Source organism: Centrocercus urophasianus, unplaced genomic scaffold, assembly GCF_019232065.1.
Source record: "Centrocercus urophasianus isolate 14NV4802_14NV808 unplaced genomic scaffold, USGS_Curo_1.0 seq_28, whole genome shotgun sequence".
In the NCBI taxonomy this organism is placed as follows: Eukaryota; Metazoa; Chordata; class Aves; order Galliformes; family Phasianidae; genus Centrocercus; species Centrocercus urophasianus.
Window position 1 is genome coordinate 9,755,413 of NW_024884844.1, and position 25,501 is coordinate 9,780,913.

At 34.4% G+C, this 25,501-nt stretch overlaps 1 protein-coding gene across 1 annotated transcript in view; it reads right to left on the reverse strand.

Annotated features, from left to right (window-relative positions):
• LRP1B (LDL receptor related protein 1B) overlaps positions 1-25,501 on the reverse strand; it is a 440,883-nt gene that overhangs the window by 24,368 nt on the left and 391,014 nt on the right. The window contains exons 78-84 of the mRNA XM_042827024.1: positions 20,415-20,638; positions 20,049-20,155; positions 17,886-18,002; positions 16,511-16,684; positions 15,843-15,968; positions 10,027-10,191; positions 1,510-1,671 (exon numbers count right to left, since the gene is read on the reverse strand). Coding sequence (XP_042682958.1) covers positions 1,510-1,671; positions 10,027-10,191; positions 15,843-15,968; positions 16,511-16,684; positions 17,886-18,002; positions 20,049-20,155; positions 20,415-20,638 — 1,075 coding nt within the window. The remainder of the gene's footprint in view (positions 1-1,509; positions 1,672-10,026; positions 10,192-15,842; positions 15,969-16,510; positions 16,685-17,885; positions 18,003-20,048; positions 20,156-20,414; positions 20,639-25,501) is intronic.

The following is a 25,501-nucleotide window of genomic DNA, read 5'->3' on the forward strand; positions in this document are numbered from 1 at the left end:
TTATTTTGTATTTTATGTTTGAGTGTCTTCGTATCATGCCGTCTTTCCAAAGTAGCAGTAGACAATCCAAATCTGATAATGAGCACTGTTTAAAAAGGACCTCTAAATTTACATTTAAATTGATTCTTTAAAAAAAAAAAAAAAAAAGTTTTAAAAAAAAAAAGCTCTGGGAAAAAAAAAAACAAAAAAAACCTAAAACTACGTTTGCAGAAGCATTCAACTAGAAACAATTTGTTTGGTTTTGGGTAAGCCTCAAGTAAATATTTTTTCTTAATCTGTGTGTCTGTCTGGGCATGATTTATGTACTATACTGTTTTGAAATACCCTATTGTTCTTGCAGACAGTTATTTGTGGATCCATGCAGTTTGTTTAATATCAAGTGGGAGAGAATCACAATTACTGCTGGTTTCCTATTCAAAGGTTTCAATTTATTTCATAGTCTCCCAACTGGAAACGCATTCATTTTACTTCAGTGCAAATCCTATTTAAAGACACGCACTAACCCTTTTCTTATTTGACAGCCATATCACTAAAACTAAGCACTTCTTGTATCCAACAGATGATTCCAAAACAGACCTTTTTAACAGTTAATTCCCCTTCAATTTTGTCCAATATTACTCTTTTCAGTGAGTTATGTAAAAGAAAAAAAAAGAAGATGATGGTTTTCACATTGAATGCTCTGTTCTATAACAGGCACTACGACAGTCCTCTGTCTCAGTGTTTGAGTTAAAGGAAAGCAGGAGGAGAGAAAAGGAGAATTTTGAAAAATAGAAACAAAATTGAATTTAGAAAATTAATACATCTTAAGTCAGGGTTGCCAGTAACTAGCTGCTTGTTAGAGCACTAATGACTTTCCTTAGGCATGGAAACCTTTGGAATACAGTATCTCAGTAAGACGAGACTGATGATGGGTCAGTAAAATGAAAAAGCATGGAGAAATTCAGATGCAGAGAACAGAACTAATTTGATCCCTGAGAACTAAGGCATCAAAATCTTTATTTTCAATATTACAAGGCAGAAACCACACTGAAGGTGATTTTGGATTGAGCCAGATAGAGGAACAAAACTCAAAGCAGCACTAGCAATATGCTGCTTACTGGGTTTAGAAATAAAAGGGAAAGAGAGCAGTTGGAGACACAAGAGTCAGCTTTTTGTGAAGTTAAAGGATAACAGAAACATTCTTTAACCAACTAGGAATTCTACCAGCAATATAAAAAGCAATGATCTGATTTATGAAGTCAGATGTTGGGTACATCTAGTAGGATTTTTTCATGAAAATACAAGAATAATTTCTAAAAAAGCTCTCTCTTCTCATGTATGTCTAAAAGGATATTGCAAGTGTGTTCAAAGGTCCTTTCAATATGTAAGGTCCCATTTTCTCAGAAGAACAATTTTGGAGTTAAATTTATCAGTCTGTGCAATAGGAAAACAACCTGATTCACGTTAAACTTGTACTATACAGAACTTCCACTATAATTTCAGATTTTCTAGTTTGTGAAGATTACTTACAGTACTGACATCTGTCTCCTGTATACTCAGGCAAGCAGCTGCAAAAGGGCTGATTTCCAGCAGTGACACTGCAGGTTCCTCCATTTTGGCAAAAATGATGGCAGACTGTCTGATTGCAGTTTGGTCCTGTAAAACCCAGTGCACAATTGCAGGTGGGCCTCCCTATTCAAAAAAGAAAACTACTTTATGATAAAAGTAAATAAAAATTGAAATAATAAAGATAAATACACATCATAAGAGCAATATGTTTCAACGCATGAGTCAATACTGTAACTTAAGGACAGCTGTTTCTAACAGACCAAAGATGCACCAAATGTCCAATATGCAATGAAAAGTAGTGCAGGGGTAAAAAAACCCAAAAAGTATAAAATGAACCCCTATTCTACAGTAGTCTTAAGTGGTTTTACAACAGCATTTAAGCTCTGATGCATTTTCCTCCTATGATTTTAACCTATTTCAATTTTCTCTTTTTTTCTCCCCTTATCTATATCTCATGTCTTTGAGATTTATAGCTTTGTTTCAACTTCACTGTTTTATTAAACTATTCCACTTCTCAGTGAATTTTTAAGGCTTATCTTCTCTAAAACAACTTTCTATATCATGTAAATGTCTTTCTATCTCATGAATGTACTTTTATATCTCATTTGTAATCTCTTTGAGTCAAACGATTTGATGTGTCCAGCTAGCCATTTTCCTTCTCAATTCCTAATAATCCAGTCTCACTTATTTCTTATGAAACTTCTCTTTTCCTCCAGTCTCCCTTCCTTTGCTTCAATTCAGCCTTTTGGGTTTTCTTAAATTTAGACAGAATTGATTGAGTTTAACACTTTTCTCCTTCCTGGATTCCAAGGTGGCTATGGAAAGAAATACAGATTAATCAAAACCTGAGTATACTCCTGGAATTAAGTGGCAGAAAGGACAGAGTTTATTTGAATCACATGGAACCCAACCTGCTGGCAAGTACAACCAAGATCCTAACAGAGTTACCGCAGAGCAAGATTGCTAATGGGCAATGACTAAGAAATGCCATATTGGTGCAAAGAAGACAACGTGCAGGCTAGTAAGAGTCAGACAGTAATTGGGTAGCAGGCAGAATTAAAGGAATGTTTCATCAGAAAACCAACACATGAACATACATAAGGCAGAAATCTAAGGACTAAGGTGGGAGAACTGAAATGTCTAGTCTTGAATGAGTATATCAGTATCATCAGCTTTGGCAAATTTGGAGAAGAAAGGCAACTAATGGGATATTGTAAGATTAGTATGTGTTTGCTTGATATCTCGTCTTTGTGGTGATGAAATAGGGCTACATGTAAAGGAATGTTAAGATCAATCAGTTAACTGCAAAATACACTGCATGTAAAAGGCAGAAGCCCTTCAGCCTGGAATTGTAGACACAAAAAGCAGACTGTGGGATTTTGTTATTGACTACCCAATCCAGATAGTGGTACAGCTGTGAAATTGGAAGGAGATTAGGGAAAGCCAGATAATGCAGTAATGAGAGACTCCAGTAATCCCTGCATTTACATTTGTACAACTTCACACCAGGACGTGAGGCAGAAATTTTTGGTTAAAATCCTCCTTTACAGAGGGGTGGGATAGAGAGCACACCAGAGAACCTATGCTTGGATTGTGTCTGATCAGTACACTGTATTTAGTTTAAAACATACACAAGAGGCATGATCTTAAGTAGTTAAATGCATTAACATTTAAGGGCCACTTTCCCATAGCAATTTCTTATCTGTGTATTAATCTAATAGCAAATCCCTATCACTGCCTGATTTGCTGAAACATTACGACTTGGTCCTTTGCTTGCAGTATTTTGTCTCATTCTGTGCTTCTTCAGTAATTTTTATACAATCTCTCACACATGTATCCACATCTAATTACAAATTCACATTTGTTTCCTGAAATCTTATCACTTCATCTAAACTCTGCAATGTGTGATTCTTTCTCTACTTTATTCTCTATTTAGCTAACTCTCATTAAAGTCATATAAACCAAACATTCAATAAACTCAACAATTTTCATTAATTTCCAGTCTACCTTTGTCTTAAAACTATATAATTATTTAGTATCATATTTACTGGTGAATTAATAAGTGCCTTATTATTTAAGAAAAGTTATTATTATTTAAGAAAAATAAGTATTTTTCTGCTTTCTCAGAGGCACGCAAAATGATTTCTGTATTATTATTCTTCTCCTTAGTTTGTTTTAGTTTGTTACATCAAACCCTTCACGTAATTCTTCTCTATATTTTCTATTTTAAGCTTTGCTAATTTAAAATGTTTTGCAAATCATCCTAAAGGCCGTGAGATCAGTTAGTCTCTTCCTCTAATGAGTACAGCAGGAACAAAACCATGGACTTAAAATAGCTCCAACTTGTTTAATATACATCAGCCTGGTTATTCATATCTGTCCCCTGTGATCTAAACATTAAATCAAAGATGTTGAACTCGGATATTAGCACAAACTCTTCGCTTTTCCCCATGTATACGCTTGTATTTAAATTTCTGCCCCTGAGTCTGGGGTTTCTTCATCTTTCTCTAAATCCATCTTACAAATGAAATAGTGAAATAAGACAAGTCTGAAATCAGTTTTTAATATTAACGTTGCTCTATTTTTTAAATTGATAGGACAAGGATATTTTCATAGTTTGTAGAAAAGAAATTATTCTATTCTTTGCTAATGTAGCCTTATAAATGTGTCAAATTGTGGACAGTTATATGAAAATTTAATTCAGTATAGCCTAAACACCATTTTTTTTCCACTCAATTTTATATGACTTTTCATCATATTAATAGTTCATTGCCTATTTATACACAGACTGCTGGCATCTGAAATAATAACAACAGTAATGACATTTTCATCTGCCTTATTCTCATAAATTATTTTGGATTTTGGATATGAAATAGTTCCAAGAACAGCTTAATAAAATTGCAGTAGAAAACAATGATAAACAGTACGTGCCACAGGTTTTCATACAACAGAATCTAAACAATGATGTAACCAAGATGTCACATCTAGTAGTCTCACATACAGAAACCTTAAGCATTTACACACTGGTAATGAAGTTTCAGGACGAGAGCTGCATAGAGACAGAATAAAGGGGGTCTCTCAATCCGACATTTGTCAATTCTGTAGTATTTTTTATAAAAACAACGTACTGCCTTTTTCTTCAAGAAAATAAACACTATATTTGTCAGCTTTTAAAAATTTTCAAAAAATGAGCTAGTCTAGATGAATGCCAGCACAAAGACAATTTATTTCTTCCAGCTGACGGTAAATTCCCTACCAGCAATGCGTGCATTCTATTTGTTACATATGAATACATGCAATCTGTTTCATTTGCATATTTCTCTTGCTGTCCCTATTAAAGCAATCTGGTACACCAGCCTACTATAAGTAACACTGTGTCCTCTAGAGGGGTTGTCAGCAGTTCGTGGGAATGACAATAATTCATTTCTGTGAGCCATAATTAGCTTCACTGAACCAAACGTAGTGGAGAGAAGCTGTATTACAGTACATAATTAGAAGCTGAGCTGATTGGGATCCATCCCAATAGATATGCATTCGGTCCATGTCGTGAAAGCAAGGGAGAAAAGAACCATCTAAAAATGCATTACTCTCAAGGCAGGTTGTGATGCCTCCTTTGGATCAGCTGTACACCAGCCCAGGCAGAGAATCCTCCATTGAAACACCCATCCTCTCCCCTCATCCAGTCCCCAATCCTGATTAGAGGTGATATACATGTTCCCCAGGGGCTTACCAGTATGAGACTGCAGGAACTGAACAAACTAAACAATTTCTTCTTTGATAGCATTTTCAGTACACTGTATTGTGTCCCTGCGTTTTATTTATAAAGCAGAACACAAAATAACATCTACATAGTATATAATTTTCTATATTTTTTATTGTAGGGGTGTATATCATAAATTACACATTTTTTACTCACTTCTCTACAAACATCATGATTCTGTGTGGTTAAACTTACCCTTCATAACAAGCATATAGTAGATAGTACAAAGATGTGTTTAACTAACTCTGTGTACTAGTTTAATCTAGCCTATATGTTTAAGACATTTAGAAAACTTTCCTCCAACATTTTTACTTCAAACTGTAAGTAAAAAGGAGGTGCATTTATATGATATCTTTTTTTATTCCCTTCCAAATTCCCATTAATTTGGTTTACTGGAAAGTGTTCATTATTATATCCAAACTTTTAATTACATGTCTCAGATGTGTACTTTTAATTAACAGATGACATTTTCTTTGTTCAATTTTTGTAGTTCAATACAACTGTCATAAACTTTTAAATTTTAATTAAAGCTGCCCCAATCTCTAGCTCTATAATGTTCACATAGGAATTTGCCAAACGGCTTAGCAGTAAGTAAACCAACAGTGAATAATCCCTGAATTGCCAGTGGGATTTGTTTAACAAATTAACATTTGTGTGCAGATAATGAGGTTCTACAACTTACCACATCCAGCTAAGATTTAGCACAATCACGTTCTGAAAAAAAAACTGAGTAATACTCCATGATTTACTTAATTGGTTATCACTTTCCTATTAAGAATTAGGGAGCGAAGGAGAACAGAATTTACACGTTCAGTGGAACACACACATTCACCAGACACGCATCTCTTATGCTGTGGCATTCTGTTTGTTTCAGAAAATAATGACAGATTTGCTTTCAGAGTGTATTTGCCTTGAGCTTTGAGACATAACCCAACAATGAGGAAACTTCCTGACTCCCAGGGAGTCCTCAAAGCAGCTGGCTAACTTCAGAAGCTCATTCCCCATGAAGTTCCCCAGCTAAACACCAGCAGCATGCAGCAGAACCAGTTTCCCTCGAGTCAAGAGATGTGCACAACAGCTTGGATGAGCAAAGACCACGTCAGGAAGTCCAGATATTGTCCCAGGCAAATCAAATTCACAGAGGCACTTCACGGAGCCCATTGTGGCAGAACTAATAGACAGCAACTGACTCCTTGAAATGGGGAGAGAGTGGAAATACAGCTGCTAAGTGGTCCCTGTGTACCCTTCCCCATCACCAGCTGTGGCTGCTTCTTCTCACATTGGTGCTAGCCTGAAGGCACATGCTCTGCAGTTCTGCCATGTACATTTATCAACAGGCCCTATACTTCCCAAAGGGCAAGTGTGTAGAACGGCATTTGTGGATTGCTTCCATCAAGGCTATTTGAGTTGGAAAATATAAGAAATCAATAAGGGCAATCAGGGCTTCTACAAAAGGGAGATTCAAGCAAGCTGCAGTTATCAGCGGTCATTTACATTTTGTGGGTACAATTTGGATAGGCACTTACACAAATACAGATGTTGGAACTTCCAGAGGATAAAGCATCATCATTTTGAACAAAAAAAGAAAAAAAAAAAAAAAAAAAAAAAGAATCAGGGAAAACACAATGCAACTTTGATTGCAACAGTTTAGCAGCATGGTTTGATGAGCCAATAGTGTAGTGGATCAAAAACTGTATTAGAAAGAACTGGTTAGAAAGGCAGTTGCACAGTAAAATAAATTGATAGTGAGTCAATTTAAAATGTTCATTTTGTACTTTCTGGATACAAAAAAATTCTCTACACAAACACAAATAATCAGTATGTTCTGTACCTTTTGCCAATGGACAGGTCAACCTGCTAGGATGAAACACAGAAATCTGGACATAAGATGCTTAAGTCCTTCAAACATGAATGAAAAGCAGAGGAATTCCTAGTAATAGAGAACCTTTATATCTCTACATGTTTCAATGTGCAGGAGTAAAGTAACTTGTCCACTAATGAGCCTCATGAACCTGACAAGGCAGATCAGCTCTGCCTCCAAGGCAAAAATGGTGAGAAGGAAGTGAGTGAATGCTGCTCTGTTCTGTATTTCACACTGCCTGTTGAAATTGTGAATGGCACTTGCAGCCTTTGCTGCTAAATGTGCGTTGACCCAGTAGCATACTTGGCATGGTGGTTTATCTGACTGGAAAGAAGAAACGGTCATTGCAAAAATACCTGAGGAGTTTTTCTGTGTTAAGGGATTTTTAATACCTTAATAACACCCAGTTTAATTTCCCTCTGTAAAAAACATAATGGTTTTAGTATAATATGGATTAGATTAAACTCAGACAAGGGAGCATCTCATTAATTTGTTAGTTTGTTTCAATAAGATTTATGATTTGTAGCCTGATATAGGTAAGTAATACAGTCTGATAAGTAGAGATTTCTTCCTAATAGAATATTTACAGAGTCCAGGAGCAAGATGTGCAAAGAAGATGAGATCAATTTGAAAAATGTTATCTGGAATGCTGGGCGAAGTCACTTTGATTTAGAAAAAAATATCTTCACATCTTCACGTGAAGGTTATGGCATTGGCTTCAAGGCGTGAATGGGAAGTGAACAGAGCACAGCAGAATAACACTCCTGACAGCAGGTATAGCCCAGTAAGAGCCATCAGAACTTTTGACATCACAAGGATGTGGGAGCGAGGTGCTTTCTATGCTCAGCAATAGGATCTGTGACTCTAAGATCCAAGTCTCCATTGCTAATGAGCAGGAATGGTTCTGTGCTGGTCTCAGCTGATAAAAGCTGAGCGTGTTGTGACTAATCGTTGCACAGTACGCTTCTGATGAAGTTAAAGGCTTGAATTCCCACTTCAGGCAGTTTAACACTGAAATGTGGACTGGACTTTCATGCTGCTCTCCTAATGGCGTTTTTGGTACAGACACATTGTCTTGTTTGAGACCAAGCAGAAATAAGGCTAACTTCTGCACCTGAAGGCTCTCCGTAGCAGGTGGGGCCACGATTAACAAATCAGCAAAAGTATATTGTATAATCTTGCTCATATCTCTCACTCACTGGTCACCAAGTCTGCTTCATTAATCATTCCAGCAAGGCAGAGAGATTTCAGAGGTTGGATTTACTAGGAAAAAAAGTATTAAAAATCCAGGTTATATCATAGCTCTGCTGTGAACACAGCAACTGTGAGCTGTCTGGTGAAGAACAAGCTGTTGGAAGTATCCAAGCTCAATGGCAACTGTCAAAAGAAAAGGAAAAATAAAACCCAGAGGTCTCTGCAGGAATCAGAACTGAGCTGAGCACTGGGAGCCAAGTTACTTGTTGTGCCTGTCACCTCAAGAGTATCAATTAAATGCCAGATATGTACAGATGTGGGAGTAAACATCCCCTCCTCAGATGACAGTGAAGTTCTGCACATCATTTAAATCATCCATGAACATCTTTCATTCACTTGCATGTCCTCACTAAGCACATATTGATCTCACTGAACTGATACAAATCTCTGCTTATCATTTGTCTCAGTACTTCCATGAGCTATTGGAAGCAGTTTCAAATACAATTCTATCAACTTATTCTGATTTTCTACTATTTAGACATTATTAGTGATATGAACAAAGAAAAACATTATTAACTCTCAAATACTCAGAACTGAAAAACCCTTTGTTTAGCACACACATCAGAAAATCAGAATAGGACCCACTGAAGCCAGCATAGTAAGCTAAGCTGAATTACTGAAGTATATAAGCTAAATTAGTACAGAATTCTAAGAAAAACATTTAGATCTAAGCTCACTTTGTCACAGATACACGATTCTGCATAAACAGGTCCTATGGTCAGGTGCCTGTACTTTCCTTTAGATGTTGGTCACTTCACCACATAGTTGAATTTTATTCCCCTCCAACATCTGACAGTCTTCCAAGAAGAAGGCAATCAGCAAACTTCTCCTTCAGATGTCCTGCTTTCAATCAAGTATTTAAATGTTCTTTGCATCAGAAAATATAATTTAACTTCTGCTTTCTCACATAGCGCTAAATTTTAGAGTACTTCTTAACACACTTTTCCCCTCTCTAGTCCAACCAGAATTTAATTGCAGTACACAACCTGGAGCAGCCTATATGTTGGGCACAAAGGCCGACTCCTAGATATCCTCATTTTGAGGGTTAGGATAATCTCCCTTAAGATAAGAGATGTGATTTCAAATTCCTTCAAGCAAACAAAGGATTTGAATTCTGATCTGTGAAATCTTCCTGAGAATTAGGTGAGGAAAATGCCTACTTTCATTATTCTTTTTAACTCCATGAAGGCATGGGGAAAAAAATGAAGTCGTATCACACTACTTGAAGGAAACTGTTCCCAGAAGCACCTGAAAGTTTAGAGAAAGAATTAAGATAGAGACAGGGCAATGGGTGTGGTGCTTTTCCAAATGTGGTTTGACTTTACAGTTCCCTTTTGACACCTCAGTATGTATGTTTTCATTCTGGATAGTTTCATGCTCCTTTTTGTGAGATGTAGTTTGGCTTTGCCAAAACACCAAGACCCATGAGTAAAAAACACTATTGATAATAAATTATATGTACAGCATATGCTGCTATATTGCACAGAATTTAAGTACAGACAAAGGAAAGAAGCCATAGAAAAAAAAACACCAAACTAGGAATAGATTCAAACATTCAAATTGAGACCTATAAGATAATATAAAGCTGCACAGAAATATGTACCAAGGAGAGAGGCTCCACAGGTTCCTCCATTCTGGCAGTAATTGTAGCAGTGGTTGGTTTCACACCTTTCACCTGAGTAACTTGGCCAGCAGTGACATCGTGGATCCCCCTTCTCGTTTATAATGCACTTTCCTCCATTTTCACAGGTCAGTTTGCATGTATCATCTGCAGCAAGAGCACAGAGAACAATTTGTATTTTATACGAAGCTACTGATCCCTGCCTACGTGCAAAAATACATAATCACTTTCAAAAAGTAAAAGGTAAACTATCACACATTGCTAGAAAAGAAAAGACGTATTTAATAAACCATAAGCCAGCACTGGAAAGGCCATGAAGAGCTGCAGAGGCAATGGGAGCTGTATGCAGGCCTGGAAGCTTGTATCATACCAGCATTCTGCATATATCTTCTTGGCTCCTGTTTAATCCAAACAGTGTGATGGGAAAGCTGACCCCGCAGAGGATGTCAGGATGTAAGTTAGTAAAGGCAGTGTGAATTTCTTTGTGAAACTATCATTTTTAGTTTATATATATAAAAAAAAAAAAAAAAAAAAAAAAAAAAAAAAAGATGTTTGTTTCATTTCTGCTACTTTGGGAATCTCAGAAAACTTCCTGGTATTCTTCTGGTTACCTCAGCCTGAAGGAATTTACCCTTTTATAGTTGATTTATTTCTCTTGCTCTTACACTGTTAACATCCTTCTTAATAAACATATTCAGAAACATTTAAAAAGAAGCTGCTCAGCTTTTAAATCATCCTCACAAAATGATGTTTGCATACTAACTTGGTACTTCTAAACCATACTTTCTTTTACGGAATCATAAATGTTGGAAAAGACCACTAAGATCACAAAGTCCAACCATCAGAGCCCAACCCCACCATGTCCTTTCACATCCCTCAGTGTCACAACTTCCCTTTTCTTTAACAACTCCATGGACAGTAACTCCACTACTTCCCTGGTTCCAATGCATTACGAACTCTTTCTGAGAAGAAATAACATACAACATGAACCTTCATTGGTGCAAGTTCAGGCCATTACTTCTTGTCCTCTCTCTGTTACCGGGGAGAAGAGGCTGATCCCCACTTCACCACAACCTCCTTTCAGAGAGTTGTAGATAGCAATAAGGTCTCCCTGAGTCTTCTCTTTTCTAGACTGAACCCCCAATTTTACCTTCTAAGAAAAGACATAGTCTACTGCTTTGCTTTCACTAGGTGCTCATGGCAGTAGTACCACCTCCTTAACTGTGGGGTGCATGGTAACATATGTTCTGTTTAGGACAGATTCAATCTTTCTATAAAGTTGTTGTGCAATTAGAGTTGTGCCTGTCCTGGAAACACTGAGAAATAAATCACTGTTCATTTGAGTGAACAAGAAATAAAATTGTTTGATGACACCAACAAGAAATTAATTACAGATCAGCACGTACACAATGCTCTCATATCCAAATAACTGTAATCCTGAGCAACAGACAAGAACCTTTGCAGCTCAAAATACACATTTAGCATGACTTCTTATCTCACACGTAACAAAACAAAGTTTATAAAGACAGACTGCTGCCAAACTAATACAAAGTCAGAAACACTGAAAGCTCTTCAGTAATACATTCACCAATATAGGTGTTTTGATGAATTACTTTTTCAGTTGTACAAAATATGAGGCAGTCAAGGTATCCATCTATCCTATATCATCCATTTCTCATTTGAGAGAGATGCAGGTGCCTGAAGACAACACATCTGAAAGTTCTTGAAGAGGAATGAGTGGCACTGTATTATTTAGGTCTTTACAATACCAGTATGAAATATCATACTCTTCATTCTTAGGTATCCACCATGGATCTACATCTACTGTAACAAAGATATTTTGTGCTTGGAACTCTGAAGATGCTTTAGTATTTATTTATTTAGGTGGTTCATTAAATTCTTTGATGTTCCATGAACCATTCTTCAGTTACTCATTACAGAAGTTGTTTAAATGGATAATGTGGCATATCTTATTGGCAAGGTCTATTTTTGTTTTGCTTATTTTATCTGTTTTACTTATCATTAGTCATGAGTTTATAGAGCAGAACTGAATAAAAACTGAGTAACACTAAAGTACAGACAACTGCTCATTTTTAGGAATCTGATAGTATATTAAAAATATCCATTTCTTTTCTAGGACAATTCTGCACATTTAACATACAAAATTTTAAAAATTTTGAATTCTGATAGACACTATGAATTCAACAGAAAAAAAGAATATCACAACGCATATTTATAACTACAAAACATGAAATACAAACTTCAAAGTCACCCTAGATATAACAAGATATACATGTCTTCATACTGAACCAAAAATTGCCCACAGTAAAGACTATCTAAACCAACTGCCTTTAAAATGACTAGGTCGTTTACATCTTACAGATTCTAAATGCAATACATGTTATATCTTTACAAAATAATCAGCTAAAGTTGAACTGAAAGCTGAAAGGATTGTAATATTTTCCAGCATAACAAGATTAGTAAAAGTGAGTGCTGATGTTATTCTATATCCAAGAATTCAAATAAAAATCTCATACAAAACTAATAAGAGTTACTACAACAATTGCAGTCTTCACACGAAGTACAAACTAGGACTGAGAGATGTAATAGATAAGTCAATTTACAAATACTATGTTAGACTTAAACAGAACAGGAGTTTTAATGCTGCTTTTTTTCTTTGTCTGCAACTTAAAAGAATCAAATTACTCTAGATAATTCACATCAGTGGAGTCCAAAAGTTTGTATGGGAGGCAGGAACAAAATGTGCCCATAAGAGAAGACAGGAAAAATAGAAAATACAGGAGAGATATATATCTAAGAATTGTTACAAAAGGCTGAATACATCTAATCTGAATTAGTGAATAAGGGCTTCAGAGAAAAAAAAAAAAAAAGAGTTGGAAACATCTCTACTAAGTATTCAGTGCTGAGAAATAAAATTGAGATAGAAAAGAAATTAAAATAAAAAATAAAATGGAGTCATAGATAGTTGGAACTTGGACTCAAAAACCTTGCAGATGCTCTTTTCCTTTCTGTCAGGTGTAAATAATTTCACTCGTGAAGTCTGCTCCAAAAGTAATGCCTCTTATTTTATAATGTTGGTCCATATCATCAGAGGTGGACATTAGTGGTATGGCAATAGGGGCCAAACCTACCCACCAATTATCTATTAAACATGTTGCCATGCAACAGATGGTAGGTAGCAGAGGGGCCAATAAACAATTAATGAACAGCATTCACTGGAACATGAACAGTTTCCCTTTCCACAGTGGAAAATATATTTCATGGGGCACAAAGGCTCTTGCTTATCCTAAAGAAAATTATGCAGGTCATAATTTGAACTGAATGCATCTATTAAGGAATGAGTAGGGAGTTCTAATGGTATGGAAATGTTGTGTACATTTCACTATCCTCCTGATGAAGGGCTCCTGTTCTGCCTGTTTTCTATCTGCCAAAGTTTTCAGAACAAGCTGTAAACTCCAAATTTTGTCTGAGTGCTATAAGAAAGATCTTCATTTCATTTCAAATTTTCTTTTTTTTTTTTTTCTTTAAAATATCCATTTGCTTTACAATCCTTAGTGGAAGAGAAGGGCTAAGAAAAGGATGCATGGTGAGAAGAAACCAACGCTGCAGCAATTTAACTCATTTTCTTCAGTTCTAGGATATATCAGTCTCCTTATAACTTACTATAAATACAGAAGATACTGCTGTAATAATTTTTTTTTTCTTTTCTTTCTTCAAACCAAAAGCAGCTTTCTGTGTTAGAATACTATTCTATTTGATATCTCAAAAAAAAAAAACCAAAAAAAAAAACCAACAAAACAAAACCAACAACCTGAAAGCAAGACAGAAATCAAGAAGATAGTAGAGACTGAAGTGCCAATAGCTTTTGCTAGTACAGCTCTCTGAAGTACAATTTGTGGGTGAAATAAAAGGTACAGGGGGATTAACCTCTAACACATCCCCAGGCAGAGCACCTGGTTTCATGTGGTCGGTGCATACAGAAGGCAAGTTCCCACAGAAATGTGCAGAAGAAAACACCTCAGTAAATGAAATATTTCATGCCCGTACAGAAGCAAAGCCAGATCTGGGTGTTTGTGATTATTCTCAGGCTCTTCTTCCAGCCAAGAAATCACAAATATTCTCTTCTAAAAATGACAGCGACAGGTCTCCCAAAACTCTGAACTCCTGGAAGTGTTCCATTACTTTTGTTCATTTGGCTGTGATACACACTGACTTCCTCTAGTGCAAATCTCTGCATTTCCAAACCCTACACTATTAGCTTTACAACTTTACAGGCATTAGATACAATGAACCTAGTGGATGCAAATCAAGTGGTCTCACTTAGCAATATGAAGAGGTACTACCCATTTGAAAACTGCTTCTAAATTGAAGAAGTCAGGCATACTGCAGTCATGAAATAAATCACAGAAAAAAAAAACACATTAGGCTCTGTCAGTCACAATCTGCAAGGCAGAAAAAAGATGAAAGCTTATCTAAGAATACACAGGAAATTGCTCTCATTTTATTATATAACCATTCTGAATGATACAATACGCATATGTTGTAATATCTCTAACTTGAGAGAGACAAATAAAACTCCAAAACTCTGTTTTTCATCAGTTTAAGAAATGCTGGTCAAGCAGCTGTCTAGAGCAATCTGGATTTAGTCTTACAGAAAGTCACTGAGGATTCATAAATTAGAATTCCTCACATAGTACTTATGAAAAAAAATCAATTCGATGAATCAAGTTATTTACAGAATGACAATTCTATCATACAGAATTTCAAGTTACCTCAATTTCCTTTTGTTAAAAAAAAAAAAATAAAAAATAAGTCAACACCAAAGAGCCAGAATCTGAGTCAACTTGCAGTTGACATACAGTCACAAGAACAGGAGACCTGAAGTTGTTAGGCAGTCGGTCTTGATCATCTAAGCACTTTCCAAGTGAACTATTCTAATTCTGCGAGTGAGACTACCTCCCAGTGACCACCTTAAGGAGACTTAACAATGAGAAATTGTAGAAAGTAGAATATTTTTGAACGCATAAATTATAATGTACATAAATGATTGTGATGCACTTACTACGTTTACAACATTGAGATCAAACCAGTCATAAAAACAAACAGTTCATCAGTTAAGCTGTTTCACAGATACATACTCAGATTAAAATGTGTATTTCATGATTTCAAGGACTAACCAGATGACCACTGAAATCTACAGAAATCTTTAAACCACCTTTGAGTGTCATTTTATCGCAGATTAACAAGAGTATCACTATATAATCTTCCCTAATGTAATTGCCCCAAATATAGGGATTTTATAGTCATGTGAGGCAGGAATGGCCGTTTTGCATTTCTGGCATCCTTCACTTTGCCAAAAATGTTATGACACAATGAAGACAACATAATGGAACATTTAAATAAATTGTGTGCATGTAGTTCGGGATGTTTCGTATACATTTTCTAGTTCTTAATGAGAAAAGGGAAGACTACGCCTGCTATTTTTTATTTCATAAATTCCTAAATGAAAAGAACCTTTCCTAGAACTCGATTTTCAAACAAGAAAAGGCATTCATTGATAACACACATAATGCCTCTTGTTTGTGTACTCTTAGCCTTAGTGGACTCAACACCAAATACGTTGTCAACCTACCATAAACTATACAGTGCTTGAGATCTTTTCAAGGAATTTGCCCATTCCTTGAAGCCTAAGTAGAACATCAGCCTGAAACATTGATTTCATACTTCTTTGTGAACGTCAAAGTATTGCACATACAAACACAATTTTCAATACCTACCTAAGAGACTCTGATCTATGCATGTTCCATTAACTAATGATTTTCCTTCTGGACAAGCACATGATGCACCAGAAGGGTTGAGTAAACAAATGAATTCACATGTCAGGTCCAAGCATGGATTAGGCACTGTTGGAGAAAAGAAAACATTAAGGTGTTTTTTTTTTTTTTTTTTTTTTTTTTTATTTTTATTATTTTATATAAAAGAAATAAAAAAAAAAAAAAAAAAAAAAAAAAAAATCACAAAATTCTGATTCAATTCCAATTTCCAGAATATCAACAGCACAAAGTCAGTCAGCACTCATTCAAATGGCAATACCATACTCATACCACGATAGAACTGACTCCAGTAAAAACAAATGTATTAGTAATATTCAATAAAAATCCTCATTTTATTTTGACAAGAGGTATTTTTGTATTCAGATCTCTTTTTTATTATTTCATTTGCACTGCAGGAATGCAATGTAGTCATTTACCCAGCGCCACTTCAAATGAAAGAAATGCATCAGAATCCAAATTATAATTATATAATGAAACATAACTAAATCTATTTTTACTTTGCAGAATCAAGTTCTGTTTTACATTTCTACAGTTGATGGATACTTTCATTATTTTTATTTTTCTGAGATGAACTTGCAAACACTCAGTGTTAAGTAATTATGCTTACTCACAGTCCATTTGTTTGTAGCGATGAAAAATCAAGGCACTTTTCGCTTTATCAACATCAACTCTTAGATACTCTACAAGGCTCCTGCCAAATTTATGTACTCTAAATGCACCATTTTTAGGACCTGCTCCATATATGTAGTCCTCAAAAACGTCAATTCTATGGGGATGCAGTAAACCTTAAATAAAAATGAATAAACACAAATATTCATATTCAAATAGCAAACTAATTAATTTTAAAAACAACTTCACTTGCACTGCAATTTCAAGCTAAAAAGCATTATTTTTCAGGCAGCAGTCCGCACCCACAAAGGCTGCCTTTTAAAAAGCAATCTTCTTAAAAGAAATTCTTCCCATATTACAAGCAAATAAAATCTCTTTGATTCAGTCTCTGAAACTGGTTGAACATAGAGAAGCAGGGAAACCCTAAAGGAAGAGTGAGCTATTTAGAACATATTCAGCTGCAATACTAACTAGAAGAACATGACAAGGAAAAAAAACCCCACAATATTTTGCTTTACAAAGGAGAAATTATTCTCATAAGACATTTCTTAAAATTGTTTCTTAAAGTGTTAGAAATACTGGTTTTTATATTACACTTCAAAATGATGGTAAATTCATGCAAAACAAATAACACAAAGCCTCTATTAATTCTTTCTTAGCTTTTTAACAGATAAAAAAGAACACACTGGTGAATTCCAGACCAGTGGTTAAAACACTAATGGCCAGATGTGGTATCATCCCAAAGAGATTCCACTACAAACTGCCCATCTAAGCATTCCCTTAAAGTAGATTGCTTTCACATTTTGAAATTATTCATTGTTTTGCTATTTTCTACTCAAATTTCATAAAATAATGTTGCATGTATGACCAAGTTGTTTAAAAGACAACATGTAAACCTCTGCGAACAGTTTGCATAATCAGAATCTATTTTCTTCTGAAAAAAACATTCCAAACTGACATTCTTTGAAGTAGTATTCTGTGATTCTGAACTGAGCTGAAAGACAAGTCCATTGTTTTTCCCTGAACTGACTCCTGTTTCTGATCTATATAATCCTTACATTTCCTGTGCAATGCATACAGCTCTAAGTTCTAACCAGGCAAGATCCTTGTGTTGCTATGTAAGTTCAGTTGGGCCACCTATATGTATTTATATATGGTATTTACATATTCACAATGGTATTTAATAATAGCTCTTGTTAATTTGCACATACCATTTAATAGTTATTCTTATAGTTATTCCTTTAAAGATTATTTAAAAAATTAAATATTTATTTGTTCCAATATTTAAAAAAACCATGGCTGTAAGTTCTTAATTGTGAATGCTTTTAGTTTTCATAGCTTCTACATCTAGTAAAATTGCTAGAAACTGCTTCGTACCTTGTTTAGTGCTCACAGACACAACTGAATCAGAACCATCAAACAGAACACTGCCAATGACAGACAATTCAAAATCAGCCCAGAACAAACGCTGACTAAACTGATCAACTACAAGACCTACAAAGGAAAAAAAAGTTTCAATGAGATATATTAAGTTTGAGAAAATTGTTAAGTAGCAACACATTTTTCTATCATTCATATTCTGATGAAAATGAGACAATGAAAAAAAAAGCCTGCAGACCAAGGTGAAGAAAAAAAATAAATCTACAGCTTAAATCTTCCTCTTATTTCAACCCATCTATTTTACTTTCTTTAAGCTACTCCTCATAGGTCAGTACCTTTTTAAACCATTATCCTCTGCAGGTAGGAATATGTACCAAGTGAGACTACAAATGTAGGATTGAATCCTGCAATTTTCTCTACCAACAAAAAAATTATGTCAGTAGATTTCATTTTGACTACACAGCCTCTAGGCAATAACTAAACAGTTAAATCATGCAGTCTTTATTTCACCAGGGGATGCTTAAATGATTAATACGCCATTTTAAGTCATGTCAGAAGCTTCCGCCTGTAACAATATTTGAACCATAAAATAATTTAATTCTGAGCTTCTGAAGTTGTAGTGTATTTTTAATAAGAATGGGAAAAAGTATTTTTCTTCCTACTTATGCAAGTCAGAAAAAATACATCAAAATAAATTATACATAACAGCAAAAATTCCCCTTTTAAGGTCATAAATTAATCAGCTACAGATAGATCAGAGGATGTGGAAGAATACTGTCACACAGACCAGTGAAATAAGTTTCTATTTGCAACTCTGCTTAAAAAAAAAGAAAAAAAAAATCACAAAAAAACCACTAACAGAAAAGCAGTACAGCATAAATCTTATAAAATTCAAAACTTAAGGCTGAAAAAATTGAGATTGTATTGCTTTCAGCGACAAAGGAATTGGTACCTGTCTCTCTAGGACGTAACCGTGGCAATCAAATACAGTGGTAATTAGTGACAAAAAAGTCCAATAGAACTTAAGCAATTAAACTTATATTTATCTGACACATTCACAGTGTTTTATGTAAGTACATCAGTAAAGAGCAGGCAACAATACTGATAAGCAAAATTCTGATCTCTTCCAGTCTTGAACATCACAAGTGCCTGACTTGTTACTGAATGTATACTATTGTGTTTCATAAGTGCCCAAAAGGGATCATGAGCTTCCTCTCCTAGAAATTTCTTTATCCCATTCGTAACATTCTGATTTCTTATGTTTCAATCAAATCATGACAATAAATTTTTTAAAAAAGGATATTCCCTTTGTCGTGTGTGTGCAATTTGTGTATGCATAAGCCCACCTCAGCAAGAAATTCATTCCGTTAAAACATGCCTACTTGTTGTAGTGACAATTTCTAACTGAGACATTAAGATATTCAGATAGCATCCTCTTGAATGAAGCCAATGTTTCAATATATATGCGCAAAGTTGGAAAAATCCTTAATTTGCAATGCAATAATAACAAATATCTCTGTAAGCCTGAATAAACATCAAATATTGCATGAGAAAATGGGTCACAAATACATCATTTGAGGTTTCAAGACAGGATGCTGATATTCAAGAGAGACACATTTCATTCTGAGGTTACTATTTCCTTTGTCATAAAAATTACTTTTATCCTGCCAGTGGAGCCTTAAAAGATCTCAACACACACTGTCAAGCTTCAAAACAGTTCTACAAAATATTGAGATAATTAAGTTGCTGTTTCTTTCAAAACCTAAAATCTTCTGGGGTTTTTCAGTTTTTAAACTATTTTGAAGAGTATTTAGGAAACTGACCATAATAGGCCGCAAGAATTCATATGCTTTCTTAGAAAACTTTTCCCATTTTTAATTGATGTGCCCTTAATTGATTTTGCTTGTTAAGTGTTACTGAACAAATCATTTATTTTTTTTAAAACTGATTTTATGTAATGCTTTGTTATGTCTTTTTAAACTTGTGAAAGTTTAAGTAAGTCGTATTAAATTGTATCATATGAAAAAATACAAATTTTTATTATCACCTGCACATGGGTCACATATACATATTGCTGACATAGAAACAAGAATTCAGTCAACAAGTCCACAAAGAGTTAAGAAATGTCATGTAATCAGGAAAAAGTGATAACTTGCATACCTGTAGGCCTTTGTAAATTTTTCTGAACCAATATCCTTCTCAATGTACCATCCATAGATGACTCCTCTATGTGAGAACGATCCCCAATAACAGTCCAGTACATCATCCTAAAAGCATTACACATAAACATATATATATACACACACATATGCACATACTGAACCTCAAAACACTTCACAGATATTAAATTGTGAGCAACCTACCTGAAGTATAGGAAATAGCATACCCTGATTTACATGCATGCAAATGGAGAATGAGGTTAAATAAAAGTCATGGAAAAGTTGAGATATTTATAGACTTTTTATTTCTCTTAATTTGAATTATTGTTTGAATTACCAAAGCAGAGTAATGTGAAAACTTACATACCCCTTTTTAGGATTTACAGCAATTGCATATGGTTCTCCTGCAATACTTGTAAGGAGTCTTGTACAGTTAGGTCCATTCAGTTGACCTACATTGATGGAATATCTCAGACTAGTCCAATGTGTTGTGTAGTAGCTGAACCAATGCATTCTGGAGTGATCAGTCCAGTAAATGTTTCCAGCAATCCAGTCAACAGCAATGCCCCTAGGTCTTTTAAATTCTGGACACTAAAAGGAACAGATGTTAAAGTCAGATGTAATGAAATGATCATTTACAGCAGCTGCATCGTTACAGATTTGTATTGGCAAGTAACTTCTACCTTTTGCATATATATGTGCTGAAATATTCAGAAACACTGAACTGCTTGAACTACCACTGTGGAAGCAAACAAATGAAATATATTGTAATTCTAAAGGAAAAAAACAACAACAAATAATTGAGTTCATACATTTATGGTACTCTGAAGAATATCCCCCCCTGAACATCTCACTGGAAATGACAGTTTATACTATCCTGAAGTATGACTCCTCAGGAGAATGCCAAGGATAAATAAAATTACTGCATTTAGAACACTGTCAAAAATTACCTCTGAATTCTGACCAGTGCTAGTAGGCAGTAACAAGGAAGCTATCAAAGCACTTCTCCCTTGTTAATTCCACTTGTGCTCCATCAACTAAAACTAGAGCTCCATATGTAAACAAGGCTTGGCTGATTAAAACTTTCGTATTATACACAGTAATATCTCCTTTATAATTTCACAATTACAATTAAGGTGTAAGTTCCTAAAATATGGTCTTAACAGTAAAAGTTCATACTGCAAAGAGGAGAGAGATATGACCAGAATTCTCTGTTGTTCACTAGAATTCTTGAAGAGAAAAATAAAATCTGTAAAATAGGACTCTATTCTAAGTTATTTCTTACATAAATGCAATATGTTGTCCAAAATTAATACTTGCATGAACTAGATACATGCACAATTGTTTGCTGGTCGATGTATGATGATATCAAGTTAAATTATGAACAAAAACCATCCACTCTATACAACAAAGCCTTTTAAAGAGTTTTTTTTCATCATAGATTAAAGGTCATTTCCACCTCTAGGTGAAAAACAGGACTTGTAATGGAGAATTAATGGTGAATTTAGACAGTCTGTACAATTTTCATCCTCTAAAATATCACAGAATTAATGTTCTAAAAACCTACAGAACCTTTTCATTTAGTCAAACAAAAAAATTAAACACTGCATTTAGAAAAAATTACTTAAAAAAAAGGATCATACCAAATTAAGTAAAAAAAAGCATCATGGTTTTTTTTTTTCTTTTTTTTTTTTTTTTTAAATGAAAAAATACTGGCAGCATAAGACTTCACAAATACATCAAAAATGAATTATTTTTTCAAGTACTGTAGTACCTGCACACAATATCTTGCTTTTTCTCTTGTTATCTACACATTGCTTCAAGAATTTCAAATAGAAGAAAAGATACCTGACAAGGTATGTATTTTCTGATAGTTTTTACTGTATTTTTTTTTTTTTTAATCCAAACAACTTTTAATTCATGATAATATTCAACTATCTGAGTCAGAAGCCTCTAATGCCTTGACATCTCCACAGCTACTACTTTGGAGACTGAGAATTCATGATCTACCTGGAAGCAATAAACTACAATACTGCAACCAAATATTCTTTTAATAAGACAGGAACTATCAAGGCAAGCACAGTTCATTGCCTTCCTTTGGACTGTTCATGAACCACTGTTTTTATTAAAACTGTTTCTTCTTTATTTGTGTTTGGAACTTAGCAAACAAGTGAGAAGTGACAAATCCCATGACACAGATGAGACAAAGGGAACACCAAAACATTCTGGCACAACGCTGGGTTGCTTCTAACACTGACCCTTTCCCAACCACACAGGAAGAGTGAAATTTCGCTAAAGCTGGGACTCATATTAAATATCAAATTAACAAGGAGATAACCACAAGAAAGGAAAAGCCACCATCTGGTGTCAGAGATTAAAAAGAGAATAAAAAGAACACAAGCTGATGCTGCTGCCATTTAATTCTCAGTTGTCTTCATTATGTTTCAGCCTCGTCATATCACGTTTCTGATGTCTTATGCACCTTTTTGTACTGTCTAGGAGAATTACTTATTGTAAATGAGCTTTTACCTCATTTGGACAATGTTAATGATGAATGACTTTTGCATACAGAACACAGTTGAAAATACAGGAGCAAAATCACACTATTTTTTTTTTTTTTCGTTTTTTAAACAGGTTTTTGTAGCCCACTCAGATGCTGAATATAATTTACTACAACTTAGTAGAAAATCTAAGGGTTTAAAACCTGATCATCTCTTAAACTAAGGTAGTTTCTACTGACAGACAGAAAGTGCCTCAACTTGACCACTTTTGAGCTCAATTATTGTTAATTAAAAATATATATTTTTAGGTAAAAACTTTATTTTAAAGCCACCATACCAACTAGTAACAACTTGGATCTGGAAACCATTTTGGTATGATGTATAAATTACAGAAAACAATTCATACCCTGACGCTGAATTTTAGAGGAGAAAGTTTATGTTAAAAACCTACCAATGATAAGCACTGCTGAAAAAGAAGGAGAAAATCTACTGGAAGGATACTGTTTAAATCAGTTAACAGCTGAAAAGAGTAATGTAGATGTTCCTTGAATGTTCCTTGAGTTTGAATGCCTGCTGACATCATTAAGTGCTTGGATAGAAGCTCTCTTATACTGCTGGTATCTTGGTATTAGCCTGATTGTACCAGTTTAAGAGCATGAAACTTTAAAAACACAACAGTTTTTAATTTCTCAGTCCTTTGAAAACATCTTCTGCATAATATACCATGAGATAGGTTAGACTGACTGCATAAAACAGAGGAGCCAAAGAAAATATTCATAAGGTTAGCCTGAAAAATGGCTGTTAACCAAACATCAATGTTTTATAGATTTAAAACTTGTGTCTGCAACCTTAATCAGATGCCACTTCATACACTGTCTAGTAACAAAGAATATTAAAGCTATGACATATGTTAGCTGGGATGGATATAAACTAAAGTTTAGGTATGTTCTTTAAGACAAGTTTTTCAGTTATAAAACCTATAAAACCCTAATCATTATTGTTATTATTTTGGGTAAATGAGTGATTAGGTTCTAATACATTGCAAAAATAATATTTAGAGAAAGCAGTCTAGAAATTGTTTCCATTTAAAGCCATGGATTGAAATTTCCTCAGTCCTGCCGCAAAGTTGTGAGTAAATGAATGGATATGTGATAGAAGTGGTTAAGGGCTCTTGCTAAGCTCTCAGAACAGTAAGCCTTGAGCAAGCTTCTAATATAGTGACTAAATACATCACAAAACATGTTTTTCTTTCTTCTTTCTTCGCTTTACTATACAATTATATTAATGTTCAGCTTTGTATCCTCTTCCATGAAAAGCAGCACTCTAGTTTAAGTGGAAAATCACTATGTTGAATATTCGCCTCAGATAACTTATATATCCCCTCTCAAAGGATTATACCAGTAAACAGCTGCACGAGTTATCACCAATTCATGTGTATCAACTCCATCAGAATCCTCTTCTGCATCTGTCAATAAACTCTGAAGAGTTGATATTTACAATTTCCTTTAATGCTTCAATTTGTGCCAAGTTTAAAGCCCTTTTCACAGAGAAATATAAGAGATACTTAAAGCTATTCTCTGAGGAAGTCTCTTGATATGCTAATTCCATGGAGCAATTTCAATTGAGATAGATTTTTGCATTAATGCAATTACCTGAAAATGCAGGTGAGTTTGTTCAAGTTTGCCATCTGGATTTACATATCAAAGTCTAGATATAAAAGTTATAATGTAACCTTTGAAAACTTATCCATTAAAACTTGAGTTAAAAATAAGGAATTCTCAAGCTTTTCAAAACCAAAATTTAAGTGATGGCATTAGAGTAACACTACAAAATTATTTAGCTCACTGATCAGCTATACATATGGCAATAATATTTGAGTATTAATGAGATAAAATTGGGAAAATATTCTGAATAGGTTATCACAGTGAGAAATAAGTGCTCCATAAATATGATTGCAGAGGGGGGTTGGAAATCGATGGTGTTTAAAGTCCCTTCCAACCCAAACCATTCTATGATTTTATGGTATATGAAACATACAACTTATACTCACATACAGTCAGTCATCAGTATATTTTCTACATACAGATTTGTCAAAACCTTTGTATGATTTGGATGAAATACCTTCACCAGAATCTACCTGCCAGGAGATTTGTAGAAAAATAGCATATAAAGAAAAATACAAGCTTTTACTCAACACCGGGGAAAACAAAGCTCCATTTCAGCAGCTTCAAACGAGGAGGTAGTGACCACGAAGTATTTTGACATAACAGCCAAATAGGAATATAGAAGGCAATATAAAATAATAGTAATTGTAAGAACATTTTTTTCTTTGTTAGTTTATGCTGGGAGATAACATTGAATCTATTATGAAAATTATAACCCCCAGCCTATTAAGAAATCTTGAGGAAGTTTATGTTCAGTTTTATGGATCCATAATAAAATGCACATCCATTAAAGCAGTTGCAGACCAGCAGACTACACTTACCATTGCATAACTTATCTGGATATAAACCACAAAGAACTAAAATCATTAAAAGCAACAACAAAGAAACCAAATATATCAACTTCACAAGATTTACAAGTTTCTCGTTTCTTTACTTATAGAACTTGATAACATGATCCATCTAGAAATTTTCAATTATACAAAAAAAAAATTACAGGAGAATTACTCCACATTTGCAGTACATCTCCCTCTAGTATTTGGTTATAGCTGGTTAGAAAAAAATTAAATACTACGTTGGTATTCTCTTAGAGACTTGAGAAAGCATGTTGGTCTTGAATGGAAAGGCATAGTCATTTAATGTCTATCATTTGAATAAAATAATTACCACAGAGATATTTTGATTTATTGTATCAACATTTGTTATCATAAAAAATAAAATAAAAAGTGAATGGAAATGAATCTTTGGTTTGTTTTTTTTTTTTTTTTTTTTTTTTTTTTTTTTTTTTTTTT